This window comes from Cavenderia fasciculata (genome assembly GCF_000203815.1).
Source record: "Cavenderia fasciculata unplaced genomic scaffold Scf_Dfasci-G-o-33e01.r1-3, whole genome shotgun sequence".
Lineage (NCBI taxonomy): Eukaryota > Evosea > Eumycetozoa > Acytosteliales > Cavenderiaceae > Cavenderia > Cavenderia fasciculata.
This window is the reverse complement of record NW_004457734.1, coordinates 587,078-609,374: the sequence shown is the minus strand read 5'-3', so window position 1 is coordinate 609,374 and position 22,297 is coordinate 587,078. Positions and strand designations below refer to the sequence as shown.

Sequence of the window (22,297 nt, the reverse complement as noted above, 5' to 3'; positions counted from 1 at the left end):
AATTAAAAATATGTATGGAAATAAAAAAAAAGGTGAAGGTCTCGAGACGATACAAAAGATTTGATTTGTTGTGTGTTTAGTGATGTCACAGAGATAAAAGAGAGACTAAACATAAATGTTGACCGTGTGCGTTTTGGGTGGTTGGTTGGATTGGATGAGGTTTGTGGAACATCAGGTCAGGTGATGGGTGTCAGCAACCACAAAAGGTGAAGGGTTAGGTTTGTTGATTGACACATGACCCCCTCCCCACCATCATTCTGTCAATCAATATTGATTGACCAAACAGTTACAATAAAATAGCCGATTCCAGTAGCGACGATGGTAATGGCAGGGGATCTTTGGAGATATGTAAAAATAAACAGTCTGATGGCAACAAACAATGAGGATTGATTAATTAAAATTAGATTAATTAATTGAGCCCCCACAATCCTCCTCTCACACAAGTTAAGATTTGGAAGGAAAAAAAATTGTGTGTAAGATTGTGGGCACATGATGATGATGATGGTGTTGGTGGATGTGTCGGTAAACGACGATGATTGATTATTTGTAAGGTGTGGCCGTGGTGGTGATGATGATGATGTTGGCCAAGACCATGCACACATGAATTCATTTGAGGATGAAATTAAATTTACCAAAAGTTTAAATAAATAAATAAATAAATAAAATAAATAGTATATAGTATATATATATATATCTCGGTATATAGGTATAGAGAGGCGCGTTTAAACTTGTGTTGTGTATTTGTGTCTATGTCTATGTATGTATGTGTGTGTGAAGAGTTTTAAAAACTTTAATCGTTGTAAAATAATGATGATGATGGTTGATCATTCCTCCTCTTCGTTGAGCCCCGGTAACAACAACAGAGGGCGAACGGGCTGTGTTCTAACAATGGAACGCAAACTAATTAATTAAGCTAAATTAATTGGTTTGCATCACCAAAGTTGACGACAGCAAGATAGGATGAAAAAACCCGTACGATTTTTTCATGTAAGGGCGTATCCTTCTTTGACTTCGCTGAAACAAAAGTGGAAAATAGTTTGGGCTCAAACGCCACGCCACTCCACCAACATTCTCCTTGTAACCGTCACCCTCTAGGATATCGAAATCTTACTCAAAAGACATCTTTATCGTAATCCTAACGAGTCTTTTTTTTTATAGATTGGAGATTTGGAATGGAATTGAAATGATGACGAATGATTGAATGAATGTAATAAATTGAATTTTAAAAGAGGAAAGACATAAATGGATGATGGTAAGATTATGGTTGTTACTTTTGTTTTTTTTTTTGATTGGATTGTGTTTTGTTTTGTTTTTTTTTTTGGAATGTTGGTATTGCTGGAAACAAATAATAATATTTAAATATATACAATTTATGTATTGTTGTTAATGGTTGTTGGTTTATCTATAATAAAAAAACAGTTTGATTCGTCCTACTACTATTGTAAAATAAAAAATGATTGATTTGAATTGAAGAGTAAGGGTTTTTTTGTTGTTGTTTGTTTTGTGTTTGTGTTATTGACTTGAACAAGTATCGTCGTTGGATTTTTGAAAAGATACTATGGATCATCACCGACCTCGTCGTTGGCGATTACATTGTGTTTAAAAGAGAGGGACACGAGGGTAGGGATGAGGAAGAGGGGGGTAGATATTTGATCGTTGCAACGCCAACACCACAAGTTTCAGATCAGCCCAAAAGTTAAATTAATTAATGATGGTTTAATTAATTAATAATCCCCACGATCGTTGCGGGGGCTGGCTGTTGGGCGGTCAAAAGAAAAAGGGCGATGGTGAAGAGAAATTGGTGGTGGTAATTGAAAAAAACCAAAAACTTTTTACCTTTGCAGGTACCACCCTGCAAACAATCACTGCTATCATCATACCCCACAAGGTTTAGGGTTACTAATCAAGTTATGTTTTTTGAAATTATACTACTAAAACTGACATAGTACTTCCTTCTCATGCCTCCTCTTCTTCCTTATTTTTTTTTGTTTGTTTGTTTGTGGATGGAATGTAATGTGATGGATAGGAAGGAGTGGCAAAGAATAATTATTATTATTATTATAATATTGATCTGTATCTGATACTTTAAAGAAAATCTACCCTTCGTTGAAATTGGGGTGTATGGATCGATCTGTTTTTGTGTTGGTTGTGTTGTGTGTATGTGTGATGTGGTTTATGTTTTTACCTGTGTTTTAAAATACCAATTTTTTTTTTTAAAAATGGTCGATCGATCTTATCTATCTATTAAATGCGTGAATTGTGGAATAACACAACAAACTCTTTTTTCTTATTTATCTCTGGAAATAATAAAAAAGAGTAAAAACAATGATGAATGACGACAACAAGAGTAGGATGAGAGGGTTGTGATGACCGAAAATCAACAAACCAAACAACGACCATTTTATCATTCAACATTAATCTAGGAGATCTCCCTGTTTGCTCAACCATGCCATGGTAGTCGCATAGAGTAGAGGCATGGGTATTGTAGGCCTTGGGTCATTATTAATTAATTTATCGATTTTTTTTGGTTTTTTTGTTTTTATTTGGAGTTTGTTCCAACAATTGTCCAACTACCATCCAGTAGTATTTGGTTTTTTATAAAATTTCCTCCTCTTTGGGAAATACAAAAATTACAAAACTTTCGATTCGCTGATCAAACCATGCTTCACACAAATCTAATCTCGATTCCAATTTCAACTTTTGAGATGGATATCGATGGGATACATAAACAAAGAAAGTAGTAGAGTAGAGAGAGAGTAGAAGGAAGTTAAATTTAAAATTTAAACAACTACAACAACAACAAGAAAAGTGTAGAGAAGACCTAGATTTTGAAAGATCTTTAAAAAAAATACTTTAAACAATAAAAAGATCTATGTGTCTTGGTTTGTCTTGTATGTCAGCTGATCGTTGGAAATAAAACAGTGTAGTTTTGGGGATGAGGAGTTGTGTTACCTTGATCTATAGATATATGTCTTTGTTTGGGTACTATGCTCTGAGATTTTCTGTTTACAAATAAAATATATAAATATTTATATTTAGATTTATAGTTATATATATATAAGAGGTGAGTGTGATTTTGACTTTGTCGTTTGTTGTTTCTGATGCTTTGTTTGTGTTGGTTGTTGTAGATGTGTGACGATGATGAATTTGTTGGGCAAATACTGGTGCTCTGGCGTCTTGTTCTTGTCTATTTGTTATCGAAATTAATTAATAAACGTGTTGTGGTGGAGCGCTGAATCTAATCTATGATGAATAAAAAAAGGGGGTTCAACTAATGAAGAATGGGAGGAGATGGATAAAACACAGAACACAATTCATTCATCATTAGTTGTGTTTGCGTCTCTTCCTCTTCCTCTTCCTCTTTTTGCTTTTACGCTCAAACAGATTCAAAAGACGACACACAAATGGATGATGTGGGTGGGGGGGTAGCAATGAGGACGTCGAGGGGGAGGGTGGTACTCACGAAAACACGATGCTCTCCATTTGATAGACTAGATTAGTGGGTTTGAGGTGTTGGGGATCAGATCCCCAACAACAAGATGGATGATTATTTTGAGCGCAGATGTGGTTTCATCCAAGAAAGACGTTACGTTTAAGGCGTCATTCATTGTTATGCGGGAGAGGGGCTCAAATTAGGGTTAGAAAACGGTTTGTGTCCTTAAATTAATTAATTAATGGTGTTTCGTTTGGTTTTGGGGCATTTTTGATGGCATGCGGAAAAGAGGCCGACTCGTGCGTGTCATGGGGTAAATTTTTCGCAAGAGCCAAAAACTCGCTCAAATATCCCAACCTTCAACGAATTGGTGTCCCACACCTAAACAGTACTCACCAATCACCACATCTTGCAAAGAGACAATTGTAGATTAATGAGGAGGAAGAGGACTCGTCTCTGGGCAAAGATGAATGATTATGATAACAATGTTAACTTTGAATCAACTAGTTGTCATCTCTCACGATCGGTCAATGATCTTAAATATGATGGTTTTACGGGGCGAAACAAAACTGACGCGATTGACGAGTTGGTCGTAAACTTTTGATATTTATCTCCAAGACAGACCAATAAAATGATTCATCTGAAAAATTTTTTTATCTCTATCTAACCAGATAGATACATTAACAACCAATCTTTTAAAAGATGTGGAGAGAGAACCTGGGAATAGAAATATCTTTTTGTCAAAGATATCCCTATTTTTAAAAAACACATCGTTGTTGTCTTTGCCCCCCACATATCTCTAGACGTAGGGGTTTGGTTCGGTTTCTATTATAGTAGCAATGACTCGTCATCGTTGTCATTTTTAGGTTACATTATGTTTGTTGTAGTATGTCCACCACATCCTTACAACCTTGTTAAAGAGGTTCCACATAATAGCGTTTGATTCAATTATTATAATAGTTGAATAATTTAATCTTCTTCTTTTTCTTTTTAGGTGATGAATACATGTTTAGTTTCAAAGCTTCATTCTTTAGTTGATCATATCTCTTTCGCATATCGTTCGGTTGATCAATGTCTACACAAATATCGGTACTATAAAGGCCTTTACATGTAACAACCAACCCTAACACCAGGCTCTATACACAGCAACCTATACGGATTATGACATAGATAGATAATGATGATGACGAACGATCATTAACCATTATTGTGACCCGTGTCCCAAGTTCCGAAACCGAACAAAAAATTTGTTTTGTTATTATTTGTTTTGAAATTGAACGCGCGAAATTTCCTGTGCAGCAGAGCTCTGCTGTTCTCTGTGCTTCAGACTTTTGAGAGAAGTTCTCATTCTTTTGACAACCTTTGTCATCATCATCACACACATACACAACGACGACGAATAGATAACTATATATATATATCCATATCTATTTCTATCTATACTTTACGTTTTTTTATATACTATCATATTTGCCCACTAAACTAAAAAGGTAATTTTCAACGACAAAATATCTTGATATCATTTAATTTAAAAATTAAACTAAACTCTTGCTTATAAGCTTGTTGTTCTTGGTTATCTCTCTCCTCCTCTTTCTCTCTCTCTCTCTCTATCTATGTTCTTCTTCTTGAATGCATCATGCTTCCACAACAACAACAAATTGTAATTACAATTTTTTAAATTAAATTAATTTTTCAACATTTTTCCCCCCCCCAATCAATTAATAATCTTTTACAACAACTATCTTCCTCGCTACACACGAATTACTATTCTATTCATTCTCATCACTTTTGTCTCTCTCTATATATATATTAAATAAATAAATATTAATATTAATATTTTTATTATTATACTATACTATTATACCTTTTTTTTTTATAGAATAGTAATAGAAATATAGAAAAACAAAAATGAATCAAGCAGTAAAAGAATCAATTACAAAGTCATTGCAATCATCTACAGCTGATGTTCCACCATCCGCTCATTCACCAACCAATACTCATCATGGTGATTCTTTGGGTAAGTCACTCATTTATACACTCCACTCTACTCTACTCTACTCCACCTCTCTCTAACATGAGTACTACTGAGCTCAGCTCTTTGAGAGTCTATATAGATAGATATTACCAACACATTTTCTTTTTTTTTCTTTTTTTTTTTTTTTTTGTCATTATGCGTTTCATCTCATTTTAATTAATTTTTTAATTTTGTGTTGTGTGAACTTCACTAATATAATATAATACTCTCTACCTTTTTCTTCTCTATTCTTTTATAGATGTTGAACATTTACATTTAGATGATCATATTACCAATACAACCAACATTTTCCATAATCCACCAGTACCAGTATTATACGAACAAGCATTGGCTTTTGAAACTGGATCTGCTATTACTAGTACCGGTGCTTTGATCACCCGTTCCGGTGCAAAGACTGGTCGTTGTCCAAAGGACAAGCGTATTGTGCAAGAGTCAAGCTCCGAGGGTGACATTTGGTGGGGTCCAGTCAACATTCCACTCGACGATCTATCGTTTATGATCAATCGTGAACGTGCTATCGATTACCTCAACACGCAAGACAAGTTGTTTGTCATTGATGGTTTTGCCGGTTGGGATCCCAAGTACCGTATCAAGGTGCGTGTCATTTGTGCACGTGCCTACCACGCTCTCTTTATGAACAACATGTTGATTCGTCCAACCAAGGAAGAACTCAAGGATTTTGGTGAACCAGATTACACCATCTACAATGCCGGTCAATTCCCCGCTAATCGTTTTACAAAGGGTATGAGTAGTGCTACCTCTGTTTCAATTGATTTTGTATGTAAAAAGAAATAGAAAGAAAAGAAAAGAAAATGTAGTTAATAGTCTCTCTCTTCTCTTTTGATTCTCTCTAGGCCAAGAGAGAGATGATTATTTTAGGAACACAATATGCTGGAGAGATGAAAAAGGGAGTTTTAACCATTATGATGTATTTGATGCCAAAGCGTGGAGTACTTCCATTGCATAGTTCATGTAATGAGGGTAAAAAGGGAGACGTTACTTTGTTCTTTGGTTTGTCTGGCACGGGCAAGACTACGTTGTCTGCCGATCCCCAACGTTATTTGATTGGTGACGATGAGCATGTGTGGACCGACGAGGGTGTGTTTAACATTGAGGGAGGTTGCTATGCCAAGTGCATCGATTTGTCGCGCGAAAAGGAGCCAGAGATTTTCGATGCTATTCGCTTTGGTGCCGTGCTCGAGAACGTCGTCTACAACCAGATCAGTCGCAAGGTCGACTACAACGACACGACCATCACGGAAAACACCCGTTGCGCATACCCCCTCGAGTTTATCCCCAACACCAAGTTCCCAGCCATGTCCAATCATCACCCCACCAACATTATCATGTTGACCTGCGACGCCTTTGGTGTGTTGCCACCCGTCTCCAAGCTCACTCCCGAGCAGGTCATGTACCACTTTATCCAAGGGTACACTGCCAAGGTCGCCGGCACAGAGGTCGGTGTCACCGAGCCAACCGCCGCCTTCTCATCGTGCTACGGTGAGCCATTCATCGTATGGCATCCAACCAAGTACGCCGAGATGCTTGCCGAAAAGTTGCGTACCCACCAAGCCACCGCATGGCTCGTCAACACTGGCTGGACCGGTGGCAGCTACGGCATTGGCTCGCGTATCCGTCTCGCATACACCCGTGCCATCATCGACGCCATCCACAGCGGCGAGCTCGCCAAGCAAGCCACCACCAAGATGGACGTCTTTGGTCTCCACGTCCCCAACGCATGTCCCAACGTTCCCAGCGACATCCTCATGCCATCATCCACCTGGGTCGACAAGTCCAAGTACCAAGCCACCGTCACCAAGTTGGCCACCCTCTTTATCGAAAACTTTAAAAAGTATCAATCAAAGGCTACCCCACAAGTTTTGGCTGCTGGTCCTCAACTTTAAAAAGAGAGTTTAAGAATTATTTAAAAATCACAAAACAAATGGGCAAATCACAAACAAAAAAGGGGGTATACAAATACATACAAATACATACAAAACACTAACTCAATTATAATAATAATAATAATAATATAAAATTTAAATAAATACAATAAAAATATATCCAATCAAAATTGTCAATCATTTAAATTGAATGACACAGGAACGGTGCGTGTGTCATGGGTATATTTTTGGATGTGTTGAATCAATTTAAATTAAACCACACACACTCAGATCAATCAAATGATGAAACAGATAAATTTAATCATCTTGCTCATTAACATTTGAAGGGAATATTATTTTTATCCAACTCATCACCAAAACAAAATCAAAATTACAATATATAAATATTTGTGTAGAATCTTTTTAATTTGTCATTCATTCCCCCAAGATTTAACAATGGTAAAAAAAAGAATATATATTTAATTATAGTAGTCGTCGTGATGGGTTAGAATTGTGTATATATATATATAAATCAGATAATTCCAGTGTTGAAAACAAAATGATTATTATAAAAACAGTGATGGGGGGGAGATGTACATTTATTTATTAATTAAATTACCCTTGTTTCCCTCCATTCTTCTTCTTGTTCAAAAGAATGGAAGTTTCCTTAATTCAACAACAATCAATCCAACATCCGTACAATTATTATTATATTAATTCAAAATGATATCATTGATGAATACTAGTAAATATTGAAAATAGTAATAATAAAAAAAATAATAATAACATAAACCTGACACTCTTTCAATCAATCAATCAAATTAAACCAACTAAATAATCATAATTTTGATTGTAAATGATATTTAACTTCATCTCAATCACATCACATCACATTAAATCAAATCGAATTCGTATCTGTACAACAACAACCAAACAAAACAAACAACCTATAGAAGTAGAGTATAGTATGTTCACTTTTGATTTAAATCAAAAGATCACACCCCCAAGTTTTAGAAACGACGAATAATATTAATTTTTAAAATCAATTGGAGAGACAGAGTGAGAGAGTTTTAAAAAAGGAAATAATAATATGTCAAATTTATTTTTACCTTTTGAAGTACCCCTTTTGAAGTAACCATGGTTTCCCACTACAACTAAAATTCTTCATCCCTTTCTTTTGTTTGTTTGTTGTTTCACTCACTCTCTCTCTTTATAATTACACATACATACATACGAGCAACAGTAATACCAAACTGGTTGCATTAACAATATTAACTTTTTAGAATATACCAACTTTTTATAATAATAATAACAACCCTATACCATAGACTCTCATATTAATATTTAAAAATAGATTAATTATTAATATTAGGACAAATAATTAATATAGATAAATAGATAGACAAGATATAGATAGATATAGATAACGGATAAGAGATTAGATTGGAGATATCAACCATGGTGAATAATAAAGTTGGTGATTTAATTAATCAACTTCAACAACAAAATGGAACTACTACAACAACTAGGAAACCAACTGGTCCACCTCCTCCACTCCCCCCTAAAACATATTTAGATTATATTAATAATAATAATAATAATAATGGACATGTTGATCAACAACAACAACAACATATTAAATCAAATATGGCTAGTTCAAGTTCGACAACTCCCAATTCATCATCACCGAAATTAAATGCTTTTGCAGTCGACGTCACAAACAAATTGGCAAATCATGCTAATTCAAATTCTATTTATTCATCATCGTCGTCAACTTCATCGTCGTCATCTACACTATCTTTGTACAACAGCAATAATAATAACAGTAATGGTTTAAATAATAGTCATAATAATAATAATAATGGACAAAATTCAAACTCTTCATCATATCTATCAACACCAATACAATCATCACCATCCTCTCCTCCTCTAGTACATCAAACAAAAAGTAGTCGTAGTAGTAGTAGTAGTAATACTAGTAATACTAGTAATACTAGTAGTAATACTACTCTATCACAAAGTGAAGAGAATTTAGATTATTCATCAAATGTAAATAATAATAATAATAATATAACACCTTTAAAGAATAATAATAATGTATCAAATCATTCAAGGACACCAAGTAAATCGACACCATCAACATTGATTGCCAATAGGATTAAATTCTTTTCAGAGCATGAGGCAAAGCACAAGGAAGTACAAGACTCGTTTAGTGGGAGTCCGCTCAGTCTGTCCAAACGAAACAGTCGAAGTAGTCTGACACTACCAACAACATCAACACTACCCAATAATAATAATAATAATCATAATAATGGACAAGTGTCAATACAACATATGCGACAAAAGTCGGCAGAGGTGCTTACACCAACACCACCACAACCAACTTCCATCTCCACCTCCATGTCACAATTGGACTTACAATCACACGAGGCGACTGTCCAACGACCACCCTCTGTCATCATCCAACACCATCATTCAACCACATTTTCATCTCCACTGCATGCAGTTCAACAAATTGCCAAGTTACAACAGACCACCGACGAGCTCAACAACCCCATTGTCACTAATATCCCCATCGAGACGGAAACAATCTATACATCACCAAAGGCCAATAGACCAGTCCCTCCTCCTCGTAGTTCATATAGTTTAGGTTATCATACAATTAATTCTATACCTTTATCTTCTGCGTTGTCAACATCATCGTCATCATCATCATCATCAATTTCAAGAAAATCAACAACTAATATTCAATTGAGCAAAGAGAATCCAAATCAAGGGAGAGCTTTGCCAATTAGACCACCACAACCACAACCAATACCGACAAAATTGTCATCTCTTTCATCTCCTTCTGTTGCACAATCTATTAGACAACAACAACCAATAGATCCGGAACAACAAGAACAAGAACAACAAGATGAATATGAATATGAAACAATGCCAATAATATCATCACTTGCAATGCCAACAAATCCATCGATTGGAGCTTCTTTGACGACTGGAGGAGCATCAGCTTTGCTTCCTACAACAAAATTTGATAGAACTACACCACCACCACAACTTTCAACACCAACAATGATATCCACGATACCTCAAACCAAATCAACATCTTCATTGGATAGTTTATTCCTAATGCCACAACAACCTGTAGTGGCAGGTTCTGCAGATCAAGCAATGCAAGAGAGACAACAAAACAAATTAAATGAACTGTTGGCAACAGAGGTAGACTATGAACGAGATTTAGAATTTATGATCAAGGAAATGTTTGAAGTTTTAAAAACAAGAGGATTCGACAAAACCATATTATTTGGTTTGTTTTCAAATATAGAGATTATCAAGAATATAAGTAAAACTTTAATCAATGATTTAAAGGCTCCTGGTTTGGGTAAACCAAATTTACATAATACTGTTATAGTTTTTACAAAATTGGTAAGATATAATTATTATCACTCACTTGACCTCTAATCCTTTACTTATATATTTTCTATTATTTATAAATTTAGACTGAATTTTTAAAAATGTATTCACAATATTGTACTCATCATTTAAAATCATTGGAATTGATTGATGAATTGAGTAAATCAAGTCCTCAATTTAATCAATTCTTGTTAGAGATTATGAATCATCCTCAATCAAGAGGTTTAAAAATTCAAGATTATTTAATTAAACCAATCCAAAGAATTTGTAAATACCCTTTATTTTTTAATGTATGAAATCAAAGAAGAAAAAGAAAAAGAAGAAGTAGAAGTAGAGGAAGAATATTAAAATATTAATATTTCATTATTTTTTTATTTATTTTAGGAATTAATGAAAAATACATTAAAAACGAATCCAGATTATCCACAATTGGAAAAAGTTTATAATAAATTGGTAGAAGTAGCAAGTCATATCAATTATCAACAAAAGATTCAAGATGATAATCAAAGATTATTAGAAATTCAAAATCAAGTTGAAGGTATGAAACAAACAAAAGAAAAAGATATATATTTCTATTTTATTTATTTATTTATTTATTTTATTTAATTTTCTATTTTTTTTTTTTTAGGAGTACCATTTCAAATTTTAGAATCAACAAGAAAAATATTAAAAGAGACAATGGTAAAAATGAGAGAAGTTGGTAAAGATGATTATCATAATCGATATTTATTTATATTTAATGATTGCGCCGTTTTTACAAAGATATCATCGTTTTCCAAAAAATACCAATTCTCTTTTAATTTACCATTCCATTCGACTAAAATCATTTCTTCATTGCCTAGTGGACCAATCAATAGTCGGTCTATAATATTGTCTGGATTTAATGGAGAAGATGCAGCTATTTCACTTGAAATATTGCTAGAGAGCGAGGTGGAACGTGACCAGACACATAGTATCGTCGACCAACTCATCAAAGACAACAAGGCACACATTGAACGACTAAAAAGCAGAGGGCTGACCAACATGGAAGAGGATAATCTGTCTGGGTCTAAACTCATATCACTCGATCCCAATGACCCAGCAGTTCTCCTCTCACAGATCCTCATGCTCAACCATCAAAAATACAGTAATGACCCATCATCACCAATCATTCTGTCACCAACCATCTCTAGAGGTAGAGATTCAATGATGATTGGTGGTAGTGGTGGATCATCCACCATGAAAGGGTTTCCATTTATTAGTAGTAGTGGTAATATGGGTGCTAGTTTAAGTACTGGTAATGACTCCTCCTCCTCCTCCTCGTCGTCGTCTTTTGGTGGTAGCAATGGATTTAAAACAATGCCAGTCAATAACCCAAAGAACAAGCATAGTTCAAAAGATTCAAAACGTAGAGGTACTGTCACACCCTCACTCTTTGATGCACCTCCTCCTTTTTTACCAAAAATTGCTTCCGATCCTTCTTTGTCCATAAAAAAGAAAAAATAAACAAGGTTAAATAATATCTCATCCCTTTCCCAAAAGGTCAAATATTAATAATTTATTATAATCAAAATTTGGAATATTATAAATGTTTTTTTGGTTATTATTATTATTATTTACTTTACTTTTTAATATATTTTACAATGTTTATTTGTTCATGTTATCTTTAATACTTTTTAAACAAATTATTATAGAGTGTGTAGGGGGTGATAGATACATGTTATCATTCCCCTTTCTTTTAGTGTGCAAGAGTTGGTATCAACTTTTTAGAAATGATGATCAGTTTTGGAAACAACTATGTCTTGCAAGATGGAAAAGTTTATCAATTCTACCATATGAATACAAAATCAAAAAGAGTGAAGCTCATTCAATACCAGATACAACGTTTTATAAAGACAGGGTTTTCAGAGGTTGTCGATTTGTTGGAAAAGGATTGCTTTAAAATAGATGCATGGAACAATCTATTCAAATCAAGATACAATAGAACCTATCATCTAAGGGTTCTAAAAGAAGAGATTTTACCTGTTTGTTTCGACTACCTTGAACAATGGGAAGACAGTAGAGAAAATCAAATCAACTTGGTCAAGACAATGAAAGTATTGGATGAAAAAAGATTGGATGACTACAGAAAAGAAAAAAGTAAAGAGGAAGTATATTTATTAGAGTCTGTTGTATACAGTCTCATTTCACTATACAATGATGAAAATAATGGCCAATACTTGGTTGATGGATATCTAATGTCCCTTTCTAGAAAGAAAATCAAATTCCAATTTCATTTCATTTCTGATTCCTGGGAGGAGATTAAAATTGGTTCCTTTTCAATGGATTCCCAAAATACAGGTAATAATGATATATCTGTATTGAATTTTTGGAAAAATGTTGAAAAAGAACTAGGGTTTAAACAAATAGAAGAGGATAAATACATCTGTAGCATATTGTAAACACTATTGTTTTAAAATGTGGATAGATGTTTATTTGCCTGATGATCAGTAATCAACTAAAAAAATAAATTATATTTGTAGATGGAAGAGTAAATATTTTAGTGTTCATCAACCAGATTTAAATCTTGTAGTTATCCATAATAAAAAAAAATAATAATTTTACACTGGTTTAAATGTTTTTTTGTAATGAATAGACTAAATAAATAATAAAATTATAATTTATAGATGAGGGTTTAGAGTCCCATTTAATTTGTTTCTAAAATAATGAAAAAATAAATAAATTTTCTCAAAAAAAAAAAAAGATTACCCAGAGAACTATAAAATTATTGAAAAGAACTTTAATCATTTATAGTTTTATACAAATAAAAATAGTAATAATAATGACTACATTTTCAAATTTAATTATTAAAGAGATTATATTAGATTGTGTAGGTGGTGATAGATACTTGTTATCATTCCCATTTCCTTTTGTTTGCAAGACATGGAATCAAATCATTCAAAATGATGACTTTTGGAGAAAACTATGTTTTGAAAGATGGTCAAGTTTATCTATCCTACCAGAAGATTATCAAATTGAAACTTATGGTGGTAATTCTAACAAGTATAAAAGTTGGTTCGGCTCTGAATATGATGCCTATTATGGATCAAGTTTCCACTTTTTAGGAATTGATGTCAATTGTTGGAAAGATCTTTTCAAATTCAGATATAATAGATCTGCTCATCTCAGATTCATAAAGAATGGGTATATTCCCTTTTATCTCAAAAATGATCAGGGACTTGAAGAAATGTTACATTCAATAGGAATTGTAAAGCAAATGGCACCTCTTGATGAGAGTATTTTGGATGATTATAGAAATAGACAAGAAACAATGAATTTGTTTCTTTTAGAATCTGTTTGTTACGAATCAATTAGGGAAATTGATCGACAAATGAAACATACACATGAATATTTCTTGGATTGTAATGGAAGTTTTATGGATTTTTCTGGAAAGTGTGTAAAATTTAGCTATCAGTTTGAGGACTATAATCAAGACTCTGACAAAACATCTGGACACATTAAAGTTGGATCATGTATTTACGATTCCGACAAGAATCATAGTATTCCTGATTTTTGGGAGTCTGTTCAAAAAGAAATTGGTTTCGAGTCCACCATGGAAGACCTCCAAAGTTTATTCGCTAAAATCATGGTACCAAGAACAAAAGAACTTGAAGCTCATGGATTTGATGTATTTGTTAGTTGTTATTTACAAGATTGTTTTTAATAATTTAATAAATAATAAAATATTTTTGGTAAAGTTTAATATTATGACCTACTTGTTTATTGTAAATCTTTTAGTTCCAATTAAGAGGTTGAGTACAAGTCTTCATTGGTCGAGCTACACGATGTATTTAGAATTATCATGCTACCAAGAAATAGGAAAATAAATGAATATAATAGATTAAATATATTTAATAATCAATTTATGATAGAATATTAAATAGAATCCATCTGATTAGTATAATGATGATTCAAATAATATATAGAAAAAAAAATTGAATTTCAAAACTAGAAAACTAATTTTATAAACTTTAATTCTTTGTATCGTAGAAATAGAATGACAACATTTTCAAATATAATTATTAAAGAGATTATATTAGAGTGTGTAGGTTGTGATAAATACATGTTATCATTCCCATATATTTTAGTTTGCAAGACATGGAATCATATCTTTCAGAATGATGATTTTTGGAGAAAACTATGTTTTGCGAGATGGTCATGTTTATCAATACTTTTGGAAGATTCTTATCAGATCAAGACATTCGAAGGAGAAGTAGAACCTATACTTGAACAAATAAAAATGAGGTTTTTAATGGTACAAGTTTGAAACCTTGGACAAATATTAATCTGGAATTTATTTGAATAATTTAATGTCGTTTTCCCTACAACCTATGAATCCGTTTCATTTGTTCTAAAAGGATTCAAATTATAAAAATAAATAATATATTATTCAAAAAGGAAGAATTAATATTGGATTGTGTAGGTGATAGGTACTTGGTATCATTCACATATTTGATAATCAATATTTAGTACATTAATTAATAAATCTAAATATTAAAAAATATTATTATTATTCTTGTTTTATTATTATTTCTTCTTTTAGACCAAAGGAATATCATCTAGAGTAAGATTAGAATTCATTGATCTCATGTCGGTAACGATTTGGATAGGTTTATAATGAGGGGATTGTTGGAGGGTTGGGAAATGTTTGTTGACAATGATGATCATTTGACGATAGTTGGTGTAGAGGATTTCAAGGAGAACGTCAAACGAGATGGCACGGGCCAATGGACAGTGTTCAAAGTACTTGGCAGAGTTTGCCTTGACGTTGGCGCATACACTTTCCCAATTGGCTTTGAAGCTCGATAGGATCGACTCGACGACCTGCCCGTTAAACGATGGGTTTTGGTCGAGACTAATCTTGACGTTGGATTCAACAAGCGGTGCCCATTCATTGGTAAATGCAAACATGGGTGTAAAGTATTTAAGCTCGGCCAACTGATCCTCGACGTATCGCTGGATGGTTCTGGCCATGGCAGCTTGGATCTGTTGCACCGACGTGTCTTCTTCGGGTGCACCGTGTTCAGCCATTGCCTGTAGAATCAAGCCATAGTTGTTGGCTGTCAGAATGGTTTGGTTGGGTGTTTTCTTGACGACTTGGTCACGAACCTTGCCAGTGAGTGGTGGTGATTTATTGGAGCCCGAGGATTTGTCCTTTTCAGCAATTTCATCACCCATACGAGCCAAGAGTTGTTCCAAACTGTCGCGCAATAAACCTGCACAACGCGACACAAATTGTTGTGATTCGGTGGGGATAAATGGTTGCACGCTGTACAAGGCAACCAAATAGTCTGCATATCTACGCATTAGATAGTGTGGCTGTAAATGGTTAATTGGCTTTAGATCCTTCATCGAAAGCGATCGAATACTTTCCATAATCATCTCCAACACCTTGCTAAATCTCGCCATTGACATTGACAATAATTTATCAAACATATTATTCAATACTCCAATATCCTTTTCAACCATATATTTTCTATATTTATACAACATTCCAATCATTAATATTATATTAACTATATCATAATTATTTGTTAAATAAGTTTCAGTTGTTTCCTAAATAAATAAGTAAGTAAAATAATCTTTTTCTATTTTTCTATTTCTTTTTTTCTATTTCATACAATTAAAAGATTAATTGGTTTAATAAAAATTGATTGAATCATATCTTCACCACCAAGAAAGAATTCAGAAACAAATTTAGTTTCAGAAATTGTGATATCCATTAAAAAGAAGACTAGAGAGCGATAGATTTGTTCAAATGGATACTTGATGGTTGGAAGGTTGGAAGAGGAGGTTGGTGAAAAGTTGGTTTCGAAAAACGATGCAGAAGCAGGTGGTTCAATGACTGGAGCTTCCAACACTTCGTTGGAGAGCATGTCGACACCACGCTTGCTGTTGGCGGTGGCCGAGCTGTTGAGAAGGTTATTTGATACAGTGGAACGATCACGTTCCTTTTCCTTGGCCGAGTTGGACCCACCAAATAATGTCTTTAACTTGTTTGTCCCAATACCAATGAGGTCGGCCTTGGTCGGTGCATCCTCTTGCATCTTGAGCAACGAGTTTGAATAGTTTTTGTAGTAGGTTGTAAAGTATTTATCACTATTCTCGACATAGGTATTGATGACTTCCGATGCAATATAAGTAGAGTACTTGAAGAGGAATTGGAAGAGGTACGACATTTTTGCCAATTGGTTTTGTGTGTGTCGTCGATCCGACAGTTTCTTAAAGTTGGACAATGTGTCTCTAAGGAATTTTTGGATCTTTTGGATCGATGCCACCGTCAATTTACTCAACTGAGGTTCATTGCTTGTGCATATAGTCGGTGATATCTTTTTGTAATCATCAAACAATGTTATCTTTGTATCCAATTTTGATAAACAACTTATATATTCTTCATTTATATTATCTCTTAATAGTTTACTAAAATGAAAAAGAAACAAACATATATTAATAAATAATTAAGTGTAGTTTTCAATTATTTTTTCTAAATAGTTACTTTGAGAATTCAGGAGAAATGGTAATAACATCAATAAATTCATATAACTTTTCCTTTGTCAACTTTCTATTATTTAATTTATAGTTCATCGTCATTGAACGTTCTTGAAGTGAGCTCATCTCTGATCCAACACTTTTCAATTCATTGTAATAGTCGTTTAACATCTTTTCTAAACTTGCCAATACTCCATCAACTACTTCAACATGATTATAAAGTTCCAAAAATTCATCTCTTTCTAAAAAGTCTTAAGAATACAATATTCAATCATTAATATCTATCTCTATATCTATATCTATCTATCTATCTATATTTACAATCAGAAATAGTTTCTTTATCTAATGTATTTAATTCATCTTCAACTTGTTTAGAGTATTGACGTAGATCGATTCCCTTTTTCAGAGCATCTTTTATAGTTTCTTGATCTTGTATACTAATATCTCCATCTATATCACTACGCAGTATACTTGTAATATCCAACTCTCCCATATCATCTGCTTCTGCTAATGGTTTGGCAAGATTGATCATCAATGCCTTTGATTTTTGTTTCATAAATGATGGTGGTGTAAACATCTCTCTCTCTCTATCTATAAAAGAGAAATGTTTCTCTCTAATATATATTTATAAACAATATAGAGATATAATATAGGAGTAAAGACTAGTGAACAAAGGTGAAAACGGTGAGAGATACTAATTTGTTTCAAAAGTAAAAAAAAATAAAAAAATAGATTACAGCTCATTGCAGACGAATCATGATGATACTTGAATTACTTGTTATATTTGTACAAACATTAATAAAAAGAAAGAAATGAATAGAATCTTTCAATCAATTATACAAAATACAAATCGACATAATGTATTATTACAAAGAACAACAAACAATCATATTGTAAAGACAACTACTACTACTGCTGGTTGTTATTCAACCTTTTATAAACAATCATCATGGTCATCAACATCAAAGTATTATTCAACATCTTCATCTTCATCATCATCTTCATCAAAGAATAATAATAATACTACTACCGCTACTACAACTAAAGTTAAACCAGAAATACCAAAAGGAACAGGAGATAAATATTTAGATATGTATGGAGGAGAAATACCAAAATATGAAGGTGATACAGGTAAAAAGGAAGGACCGAGTGTATCACCTTTGAGTAAAGTAGAGTTTTGTAAATCATTGTTGATGATGCGAAAGTCTGGTACCATGTCATCGGTCAATATGTTGGCCAAGATGGAATCGGAAAATAGCTCACCTGTCTATGGCAGCATCGTGCCATACGCAGTGCTTGGTGATGGGTCGGATAAAGGTGACGTGGTAGTGGTCGTGTCGTTGAAAAAGGACGATCCTCATGTCGGCCACTTTAAACATTTTGGCAAGGTGTCGTTGGTAGTCTACCCATTGACACCACGTAATCGTCCACCCGCTCAATACGGACTGTCACGTGTTAATTTCAGTGGACGTGTAAAGAGATTGGTCGACGATAGCGACGAATGTAAACTAGCTAAACAAAAATACTTGGAACGTCATCCAGGTGGAAAATCAATGCTCAATAGTAGTACACACGATATCTATACTATCACCATGTCTGATCTATACCACTACGAAAGACAAGGTACGTCTCGTATCGATCTAGAAAAATTCAAACAAGCTACACCCGATGCAGTGTGTGTCGAAAGTCGTGAAATCATCGAAACCATCAACGACAAGCATATCGATGCCATCAGTGTCATTTGCGAGCAATATGGTGATGTTCCCATCGACGAATCATTTGTCTATTTTGTTGATAGTGCCGGTTTCAATACCATTGCCAAACGTAAAGGTATCGATGAATGGTTTGATATTCGTGTACCATTTGATCGTCCATTTGAATCACCTGCAGAAGCTAAAACAGGTCTACTAGAAACAATTAATGATATTAAAGATAAACATTTAATTAAATAAATCCAAACCAAAAGTATAAAATATATTTCTTCTTCTTTCTTCTTTTGTTCTCTTGTTCTCTTTATTTTACACATTTCAGACCAGTCTTGAATCATTCGTTTTGATCCATCCAGTTAATCTCTTTTTGAAAAATATATAATATAATATATAATCTTTCTTTGTGTGTTTCATTTTTAGTACATGTAGTTGTGAACATACAAACAAGTGATTTAAACATTCCATTATAATATTGTTACTATCTCAATATTATATTTATCTTGTCTATCTTTATCCAACACATTTTGATGGGTTGTTGGGATACTTCTTTTGACAAAATGTGATTAATCTCTTTACAGCTTGAATATATTTTCTTTTAGTTTCATCATTCATTACATCTATAATAATAATATTAATAATAATAATAATAGATTAGTATTGTTTTAAAGGATTCTTTTTGATTGTTTTCTTTTTTAGACATACGAGCAATTTGATTTGAATTAATTTTTTCTCTAGCAGAACGAGCATGAATACCAACCATGGTTACACCAAGACTCCATGCAGCATTTCCAATAGCCATTTGAAGATATGAATCATTTGCCTTTACATATTCTCTTTGTTTACAAAACTCTGAAATTTCATAGATATGATCCAACAATTCTTGTGGTAGTGTTTTATCTTTGAGATGTCCAAACAATGGTCTAATGTGAGCTGTGGCTTGATAAAAGATAGCCATTGCATGTTTACCCTGTCTCGATTTTTTTTCTTCATCTGGACGTTCATCCAAATGTTGTTGCCAATCTTTAAGAAGTCGCCATAGAAAGTAATAAATATTGCCATCTTTTGATTTCTTTGCCTCGACCTTTAAATCATCTTCATTGTCTTGATCGAGATAATCGGTATCCTTTTTCTTCTTTTTTCCATCTTCGTCATGTACATCATCGCCATCGTCGTCAATCTCTTTAAGCAATTTTGCAAAATCATTCTCACCTTGGTGATATTCAACAGGTTCATTTTCTTCCAACAATCTTAATCTTTCGGCTCGATCTTGATCAGTCTCTCCAAAATAAGTTATTGGGTGTCCTCTTAATCTTAATCTTTTAATAATTAAACTTTTTGGTAATATAAACTAAACGGTCAAAGAAATGAAATCAAACAAAAGTAATCAGTACTTATAAACAAGTATACTTTTGTTTGTTTAGTGTATACATACATCTTGATCATTTTGTTTTTCTTTTTCTTTATCTTGTTTTTCCTTTTCTATTCTTTGTTCTTCTTCTTGTTCCTTTTTCCTCTTTTCTAATATCTCTTGTTCTTTTTTCCTCTTTTCATCTTCCTTTTTCTCTCTTTCCTCTCTTTCAATTTCACCTCTTGTCTTGTATTTCTTTTGTGCTGGTTGTAATGATGATGATGATGATCCCGATCCTCCTGCTCCACCTTCCTTCTTTTCTTTTAAAGCTTGTACTTCTTTTCTTTTCTTTTCTAATTGTTCTTTTAATGAATTCATTATTAAAAATATATATATATGTACACTAAATTAAAAGAATAATAATAATAAAACATCTAAACTCTGCTCTCTTTGTCAAACAACTTCATTCGTTTTATTTTCATTTTTTTACTCTATCATTTTCAAAAAGAGATAAATACTTTAGCAATAATGGATAATAACAATAATAATAATAATGATAATGATGAATGGGTAGTATTACCTTCAAAAGATCAATCAAATAATAACAATAATAGTAATCAATCAAATCAAAAGAATAAGAATAATAATAATAGAAATCAACGTCAACAACAAATAAGACCAAAATATAAAGGTGTATTAGAGAATCATATTGATGCATTTAGAAATCAACAAGAACAACAAAAGATTGATAGAAATAATAATAATAATAATAATAATAATGATAAGTAATGTATTTATTATTATGTATTAGTTATTTTCAGGTTTACCAGATGTCCAAATTAAATCTTTAAGAGGTTTGAATAGTTCAAGGACATCTTGTAGGAGTTGATCATCGATTGGTTGTGATAATGTTTCAAGGTTCAAGTCGACTTGTTGACGACAAGGCATACCAACTAGATTGGTGTGTATTGATGGATTCATGGTTGCAAATTGTAGTGCCAACTTTGAAATGTCTGATCCACGACTCTTGCACAACTCGGCTGCTTCGACACACTTTTGTTTTAGTTTGTCAGGTGCTGGATGCCATGCAGGTGGACCACGATTTGTCAACATACCCATATTAAGAAACGAGGCGTTGATGACACCGATATCGTGTTGTTGGAATACTGGTAGACTCGATTGCAATGTCGAGTCGTTCAACGTGTAATGACAATACGATAGAATGACATCTAGACACGGTCCTCTTGCTTCTACCACTCGTTCTATGGCCGATAGTGGGTATCCAGTCACTCCAATGTGTCTAACCAATCCATCTGATTTTAATTTCAGTAGTGCTGGGATAGACTCGTTGATCACTTGACCCAAATCACCAAATTCAATGTCATGACACTGTACAACATCCAAATAGTCAACACCCATTCTTTGCATACTCTCCTTGACCGATGCAATTATAGTATCATACGAAAAGTTGAAATCACTCAATCCATATCGACCAACCTTTGTACCCAAATAATACTTGTCTCTAGGCACACCTTTTAATGCATCTCCCAACACAGTCTCTGATAACTTGCTACCATAATATGGTGATGTATCAATAAAATTTATACCTTTTGATATTGCATCTAAACAAATAAATTAAAAAGATTATTTAATATTATTATCTCTTTAATCTTTTTGTTCTAACATTACATACATTGAACTGAATCAATTTGAGAAGCTATATCATTATCTCCATAAACTCCTCCCAAAGGTGACCCTCCATAACTAATCGATGATACTTCTATATTTGTTTTTCCTAATCTTCTTTTTTCCATCCTATCTATTTATCTATCTTTATGACATAAATTATAATGACAATGATTCATTTAGATAGTGTATTTTAATTTTGATTGGGGAGGGGGTGGTCAATCAAATATTTTTTTTAAAAAGAATGAACCAATCAAAGAAAAGTTTTATTTATAGTATATA

At 33.2% G+C, this 22,297-nt stretch overlaps 10 protein-coding genes across 10 annotated transcripts; 7 read left to right on the top strand and 3 right to left on the bottom strand.

Moving 5' to 3' along the window:
- Positions 1–3,866: 3,866 nt before the first annotated feature.
- On the top strand, positions 3,867–4,471 carry DFA_04464 (uncharacterized protein; the record flags this gene model as incomplete). Its single annotated transcript, XM_004360140.1, has 2 exons — positions 3,867–3,981; positions 4,428–4,471. 2 exons carry the CDS (start codon positions 3,867–3,869, stop codon positions 4,469–4,471), a joined length of 159 nt encoding a protein of 52 aa, XP_004360197.1.
- Positions 4,472–5,341: 870 nt separating this feature from the next.
- pckA (phosphoenolpyruvate carboxykinase) lies at positions 5,342–8,736 on the top strand (the record flags this gene model as incomplete). The annotated part of the gene is made up of 6 exons (XM_004360139.1): positions 5,342–5,450; positions 5,707–6,245; positions 6,323–6,566; positions 6,897–7,320; positions 7,841–7,864; positions 8,724–8,736. 6 exons carry the CDS (start codon positions 5,342–5,344, stop codon positions 8,734–8,736), a joined length of 1,353 nt encoding a protein of 450 aa, XP_004360196.1.
- Positions 8,737–8,809: 73 nt separating this feature from the next.
- Positions 8,810–12,250, top strand: gxcF (pleckstrin domain-containing protein; the record flags this gene model as incomplete). The annotated part of the gene is made up of 4 exons (XM_004360138.1): positions 8,810–10,777; positions 10,852–11,055; positions 11,150–11,303; positions 11,394–12,250. 4 exons carry the CDS (start codon positions 8,810–8,812, stop codon positions 12,248–12,250), a joined length of 3,183 nt encoding a protein of 1,060 aa, XP_004360195.1.
- Positions 12,251–12,516: 266 nt separating this feature from the next.
- On the top strand, positions 12,517–13,445 carry DFA_04461 (uncharacterized protein; the record flags this gene model as incomplete). Its single annotated transcript, XM_004360137.1, has 2 exons — positions 12,517–13,084; positions 13,411–13,445. The coding sequence occupies 2 exons, from the start codon at positions 12,517–12,519 to the stop codon at positions 13,443–13,445; spliced, it is 603 nt and encodes a 200-aa protein (XP_004360194.1).
- A 120-nt stretch (positions 13,446–13,565) lies between these two features.
- DFA_04460 (uncharacterized protein) lies at positions 13,566–14,447 on the top strand (the record flags this gene model as incomplete). The annotated part of the gene is made up of 1 exon (XM_004360136.1): positions 13,566–14,447. The coding sequence occupies one exon, from the start codon at positions 13,566–13,568 to the stop codon at positions 14,445–14,447; it is 882 nt and encodes a 293-aa protein (XP_004360193.1).
- An 875-nt stretch (positions 14,448–15,322) lies between these two features.
- On the bottom strand, positions 15,323–17,849 carry vps52C (Vps52 / Sac2 family protein; the record flags this gene model as incomplete). Its single annotated transcript, XM_004360135.1, has 4 exons — positions 15,323–16,339; positions 16,405–17,203; positions 17,280–17,523; positions 17,594–17,849. 4 exons carry the CDS (start codon positions 17,847–17,849, stop codon positions 15,323–15,325), a joined length of 2,316 nt encoding a protein of 771 aa, XP_004360192.1.
- A 235-nt stretch (positions 17,850–18,084) lies between these two features.
- On the top strand, positions 18,085–19,224 carry DFA_04458 (uncharacterized protein; the record flags this gene model as incomplete). Its single annotated transcript, XM_004360134.1, has 1 exon — positions 18,085–19,224. One exon carries the CDS (start codon positions 18,085–18,087, stop codon positions 19,222–19,224), a length of 1,140 nt encoding a protein of 379 aa, XP_004360191.1.
- A 267-nt stretch (positions 19,225–19,491) lies between these two features.
- Positions 19,492–20,707, bottom strand: prp18 (putative RNA splicing factor; the record flags this gene model as incomplete). The annotated part of the gene is made up of 3 exons (XM_004360133.1): positions 19,492–19,598; positions 19,684–20,329; positions 20,414–20,707. The coding sequence occupies 3 exons, from the start codon at positions 20,705–20,707 to the stop codon at positions 19,492–19,494; spliced, it is 1,047 nt and encodes a 348-aa protein (XP_004360190.1).
- A 150-nt stretch (positions 20,708–20,857) lies between these two features.
- DFA_04456 (uncharacterized protein) lies at positions 20,858–21,078 on the top strand (the record flags this gene model as incomplete). The annotated part of the gene is made up of 2 exons (XM_004360132.1): positions 20,858–21,022; positions 21,052–21,078. The coding sequence occupies 2 exons, from the start codon at positions 20,858–20,860 to the stop codon at positions 21,076–21,078; spliced, it is 192 nt and encodes a 63-aa protein (XP_004360189.1).
- Positions 21,079–21,136: 58 nt separating this feature from the next.
- On the bottom strand, positions 21,137–22,143 carry alrE (aldo-keto reductase; the record flags this gene model as incomplete). The annotated part of the gene is made up of 2 exons (XM_004360131.1): positions 21,137–21,951; positions 22,023–22,143. 2 exons carry the CDS (start codon positions 22,141–22,143, stop codon positions 21,137–21,139), a joined length of 936 nt encoding a protein of 311 aa, XP_004360188.1.
- Between the last annotated feature and the right edge of the window lie 154 nt (positions 22,144–22,297).